The sequence below is a fragment of the Athene noctua genome, chromosome 2, assembly GCF_965140245.1.
Source record: "Athene noctua chromosome 2, bAthNoc1.hap1.1, whole genome shotgun sequence".
In the NCBI taxonomy this organism is placed as follows: domain Eukaryota; kingdom Metazoa; phylum Chordata; class Aves; order Strigiformes; family Strigidae; genus Athene; species Athene noctua.
Window position 1 is genome coordinate 23,973,564 of NC_134038.1, and position 6,011 is coordinate 23,979,574.

Sequence of the window (6,011 nt, forward strand, 5' to 3'; positions counted from 1 at the left end):
CATACAGCTACTTAGTAAATATTAGTTTCCTGCCATGCTTAAGTGTTTTTTTTTTAATGAGAACGTGAGACATAAGCAGTAAACTTTGTAGTTTCTGTGCTGTTGGAAAACAAAAATCCCTAGAATTACCTCAGTCTTAATTCTTCTGTGAAATCTGTTTGCGTGGTGCTTGATGTAGTGACTTGTTGATTAAAAAACCTGTGTCCCACTTTCCTCAGAAGCGTGAGGAAGAGCTAAAGGCCAGAAAGGTGCTGCTGTGTGTAAGAAACAAGGGTTTGATCCAAGAACCCACTGTAGAAAATTGAAAGACTGGATGATTTGGAGCTTAGTCAGAGATGGCTCTCCCCTCCATTGCTGATCTTGTAGGATATTTTGCTTGTTAGGGCTTGATGCCCTACCTGAGATGCTTCATTTTAGAGAGTAAGTAGTAGAGTGCATCTCCAGGGTGCAGTTCAGACTTTAACTTGGGCTGCACCCTCCCATGGAGGTGACTGTGCTCATTGGACAGCATAAGGAACTGAGAACAACTCCACTCCCCTCTGAGGTGCCTCTACTGGATACCTCATATGTGGGACGAATGCGTCTGGCTCTGTTTATATTAGCTGTGAAAGATGAAGACTTGTGAGCGGCTCTAGTTGCAGCCATCTTGTGTAACCACCAGGACTTTGATTTTCAGCAGTGCTGAATGCCTGTGAACTCCAGCTTGCTTCATTTGTTGAAGTGGTTTTGATGCTGATAGTGCCATACTTGATTAACCTTACTTAGCCTTTGGTGTAATTTGGCAGCCATTAAGGTAGGAGCCATGAGCAACTAGAGAGACTAACTTGCCTCACAAAACCTGTCATAAAAGTTCTTATACTCCACTCTGAGCAGTGCTGTGAGGGTTAGTCATGCTGAAGCTCAGCTTTCAGCAGCTGCAGCTAGTTTGGTACTCTGTAAGGATGCTAAAGCACAGTAAAATTAACTGAATTAGGGAAGTAATAGTTCACTAGTTAGGAACTGTAACTTTCTGGTGGAGGAGGAATGGAAGAGTTGAGTACATCTTTTAATAGAAGAAATCAGTGTTCTCTGGTTTATCCTCTTTAGGCCTTTTTGCTCAGTAGCTGCTTGAAGAAAATGATATCGGAACAGATGATGAAGGCAGCCAAAGAAGGCAAAGAAATGGTGAGCATGTGTGTATGTTGGTATCTGAATTTGTATTTAAAAATATAAGCCTGCTACTTGATCATTCTTTCAAATGGGCTGAGAAGTCCCACTGAGGAAAAGGATCTTGCATGTTCCAACATTTCAGTACAGAATTAATTGGCTAAAAAGTATGACTTTGCTCAGTTTTACTGAAATAATATTCTGAATGTTAAAGATGGTTTATCATTGCAGTTTTAATAATCTGTTTTGCATTCTCTCTCCTTGACTTTAATTTTTGCTGCGTCTGATAACGGGTATCTATGGCATAATTTTTGTATGTTCTGTACTACCCTGTTGTATCCATTTCTGGTTTTCACTCTTTCACCACCTCACTTGCTTGCTCCATCTGCTGCGTCTGTTAGACCAATTTGAGATCTGTGACATTCACACCAAGAAAATTTCTGGTTTTAAATAGAAGTGTTAATAAAATAAAAATCTGATTTGTAGCTAAAATACTTCTGCTGTCTTGTGCAGGCCTTTATTTTTAAAAATAACAAGTAGCTAAACATATTTTCATCCTTAATTTCCAGCATTAACAATGCCTTTGTTTAACCTTGTGACATCTAAAGACTTTGAATGTCTGTTAACTGAAAACTTCTGAAGAGAAAAAAATAAAGGAACGTGTGTGATCTTCTAGACCCATACTGATTACAGTGAGCAAGGAGGCAGTGAACGGCATGTTATTTTGTAGCTTTAAACTATAAGCAATTCAGAAGAACCAATTTTAATTTTGGAAAAGATTTGATCTCTTTCATTCTAAGTTTATTTGTAATGGAAGTACAGTAAACTTCTAATTAGGAAGATGAACATTCATTACTTAAATAGTCAGCTGTTGATAGTATTCAGGTAGCTTGGACTAAAACAGAACTATGAGAGAATGGTAAATATGCAGTTCATCTCCTACATTGTTTCTGCTGAGTTTAACTGAATGCTGATTTACTCAGCGTATTTTGTTAGAGTACTTGGGGGAGCATTTAAGCTTATTGTAAGTTTAAATTTTTCAATCTATTTAGGAGATCAAGATGCCTGAATCCATGACAAACAGTAAGAAATCCAGCATCCAACAAAAGCAGGTTAGTGAGTGAGAGAGTGTCTCCAAAATGTAAATATAGTATCTTGTTTGCTAGTGGTGTTAGGCCAACCTCTGTTGTTCTGGTTAGGAATACTCCTTAATAAATTTCATAGGAATTTCTTTGGGTAGGAAAAGGAGCTAAACTTGAATTTTGGAAGGAAGAAGAGGGCAAGAAACATGTCTGAATAAAGACGTAATTTTAGTTTGGTGGGTTTAAGGACAACTTGCTTCATTTTATTTGCTTTTTTTGCAAGTGTTTCTGAATGAGACATTTGAAGTTTACAGAAAGCCAGGATATAACCGAGATCAAGTTGTGTATATACTCATGAAACTGCTGATGTAGTTTACAGACTTGTACTTGGATTCTGCACTGGGATTGTTCATGCATTCATTTTTCCCTGTAGTTGGGAGTTGTACCCATTTGCAAAATTTGACATGTTACCTGATAGGAATGTATATGTACAGATATGTAAAAGATGTAGTTCTAAGTTCATTGCTGGAATCAGTATTCATAGTTAATAGTTCCTGAATAGCTAAATGGCTAAAAGATGTTGCTTTTCCGAGCCATTTGTTGAATCTGAGATAATAAATAAATGGAAAGGGAATAATGTAAAGTGAATTAAAATAAATACCTCTATTACAGTGTGTAACTGGCCAAAGGGGAAATTTCTAAAAGAGAAAGACCAAAATCTAATCTGAAATCAGAAAAAAGTAATGTTGCTATATCTTCAGAAACAGCATAAAACCAATCACTAACTGCTCTTCAATAAGCAAATCAATTAACCTGTGTGGTGGGTTTTCTTGCCTCTTTCTTCCAAGTGCTCTGTATGTGCCACTGCTGGAGACAAGATTCTAGGTTAGGTGTGGCCTTTGGTATCCACAAATATCTTAGAAATACGGGAGACAACACTTTGTGAATAGACTTGTGTCTGTGATGAAGGCTGAAGGATGTGGTTCAGTGGCCTCACTGTGGTGCAGCTTTAGTAAGGACTAAGTTGTGCAGTACTTTGGGCTTGAGGCAATTGTTCTGACTTGGACATACTTTAACATACCTCCTCAGCTGTGAGCAAGATGAACTGTGACTCTCCCTCTGCATTTTTGTGAGGAGAGCAGCCTTGGACAGGGCAACATAAAACCACTGAGCTTATCAGCTGCGTCCTACTGGTGCAATGTCTGACTGCTGATGTGAAACTCAGTGAACTAAGAAAATGACAGCTGATAATTAGAATGGAGTTGTTAAAGCAAGTCAGGGTATGCTGTTGCATTAAAGAGCCATTGTATGGCGTGCTATGCCTCATTTTATACAGCATATTTAAAGTGGCTTAGCTCTTCATGCACCAAACTTATTAGATGGAGAATTAATATAAAATCTGAAAACATGCTTAGCTAACTTCTAAATACTGCAATTGCAATATTAAGGTTCTTAATGCTTGCCTTTCCTATTCCTCTATTTGCAATACACTTGAAAAATGTATTAAAAGTTTATCTTTGTACATTCTCATTTGAAAGTGTTGTTTGAGTGGGGTCTTTATAATTTTGCCATTAGTATCCCTGAGAGTCTTACAAGTCTTTGCTCCAAATTGGCAGAAAATTTAACTGACTGCTGTCCAAAGAATCTGAAACCTTAAGCCAAATATTTTCTGCTGACTCATGAGAAGAAAAACTCAACTTTGGTTTTCTTTGATCCTTTAGGAGCATAGTAGAATCAAGAACAATCTTTTTGAATTGAGGTAAAAATGATTTAACTAGTGTGCAATAGTTGGACTTGCAGATAGGGAGGCTGTGCGGTAGAATGTGCCTGCATCTAGGCAATTTTGCTGTTATGTCTTTTAGTAACCTTGAAAAAAGAGGTATGAAAAAGCTTCTACAGAGAAAATTATGCAAAATTTGTTTCTAGTTTCCTAACGCCTTAATGTTAGTTATTGCAGTATGGTTGCCATAGCTTTGTGATAGACACTTTCAGTAGGGTTTTTCAGGACATTTACTTTACATATATATCAAAATACCATGTTGCAAGAAGACAAATCTGTGCCATAAATTTTCCTAGTACAACAGACAACTGCAGATACATGCAATGGAGCGGTATAGGTTGCCTGCTTATACCTTGGGTGCTTATAGTTGGCCTGCTTATACCTGCCGGGTGATGTGGTGTTGGGAAGTTTCAGACAGTACATGGTACTTTTTAGGAAAAGTAGACTTGAAAGATACTATGCAGGTGTTATGGTTAAAGTTAAGAATATGTGGTTTACAGCAGTCAATCTAATTCAGAAGGCCTAGTAGGCAGTTAAAGTACCTGTCTGTGTGTCTTTGTGGCCACTATAATGCCAAATAACATTGATGTCAGCACATTTGGAACAGCCATTCAATCTGCAGCACATGTAGTATGTTGCAATAAGCCTTAAGAGCAGAAACAACTGTTCCTGTGTCCTATTCCAGCAGAAAAAAACAACCTGTTCTCTCTGAAAGCTCTTGAAGGGATCAAACACTGCACTGGAACAGTATCATGTCAGATTTTCTAGCTTATATTTGTATCTACCTATAATTATTGAAATGCATATACTCTATTTAACTGTTTTATTTGTTTCATTGCAGGTAGTTCATTCAGGTTTTATATCAAGGAAAAGATTTTTGGTTAGGCCAAATGAAGACGACTGTGTATTTGAGAAAATAAGAGAAGAGGACCTGTGATAATTTATTTTAGATACTGTCTTTCAAAACGAATTGTCTGTGAATAATAAACGCATTGTTGAAACATTGAATTATAAGGGGGGAAAAAACCCCTCAGTGTAATTCCTTGCCTTTGCAGTGTTCTAGTAGTTACAACTCTAGCAAGCCAGTTTGAATGGGTGCTGAGAATCCGGAATTGTCTTGCATAAATGCTTTTTGGGCTTTTTTCCCCTAGACTGAAACTGTTGAGGCAGAAAGGAGAGGGTCAACTAGAAATGGTGCTACAATGTTAGAGGAGGAACAAGTATTTACATACCAGTTTATGTTTCTGTGAGTATTGGTGTAATTGTTGTGATGGCTGAGCAGGCTCTTGCCCATCTAGACATGGTCTGGAAAAGGCAGGTATCTCCTGTGATCATTCTCCTTACCAGGACCAGTCATTCCTTCCCAGCAGAACAGACTGTTGTGGTGCCCTTATTGACCTGTGGAGAGACCATCAGCGCTGATGCAGAAGCTGCTGGGCTTTGGAGAACGAAGGTATTCGTGCGCTCTCCAGCAGGGTGTCGGGGAGGGCTATCAGTTCAGTATGTGTAGCTGTGTTTCAGAAATTGTGCTGGTTTATACTGATGACACTGGGGTAAGCAAGTACCTGCTGTAGCTGGGTAAAGGGGGTTGTGCCCACACCACATCCCTGTGCCGCTTCCTACTGCGGGAAGACTGAAGTGCCATAATATTCCATACCAGGCTTGAAGGATCTTTACTGGCCTTGATTTGAAAGGCAGTATCAGGTGTGAGAACCAGGGAAAGGAAGTGAAAATAAGAAAAGTTACACTAATGTTTTTGGGGAAGTCAACTTTTCTTTTAACATTTTCCTCATTTACTTATGCTCACAGAACCTTGCTGCTGAAGGGACTCCGGGGCAGAGGTACTGCACTCTTGCCTGAATTTTTAGCTTGATGATGTTGTGGTGGTATGGGGGTAGCACACAGAGCAGCATCGAAAATAAAGCTCCACTGAAAGGCATTTTTTGGAGAGTTTTGTGGCACTTCCTTTATTTAACGAAAACCATCAACTGTTTAAAATTTGC

General features: G+C 38.7%; 1 protein-coding gene across 1 annotated transcript in view; it reads left to right on the forward strand.

Annotated features, from left to right (window-relative positions):
• SNX31 (sorting nexin 31) overlaps nt 1-4,963 on the forward strand; it is a 31,278-nt gene extending 26,315 nt beyond the window's left edge. Inside the window, exons 13-15 of the mRNA XM_074897624.1 lie at nt 1,087-1,164; nt 2,199-2,258; nt 4,850-4,963. Of these exons, the coding sequence (XP_074753725.1) occupies nt 1,087-1,164; nt 2,199-2,258; nt 4,850-4,945 (234 nt within the window). The 3' untranslated portion in view covers nt 4,946-4,963. The remainder of the gene's footprint in view (nt 1-1,086; nt 1,165-2,198; nt 2,259-4,849) is intronic.
• The last annotated feature ends 1,048 nt before the right edge of the window (nt 4,964-6,011 follow it).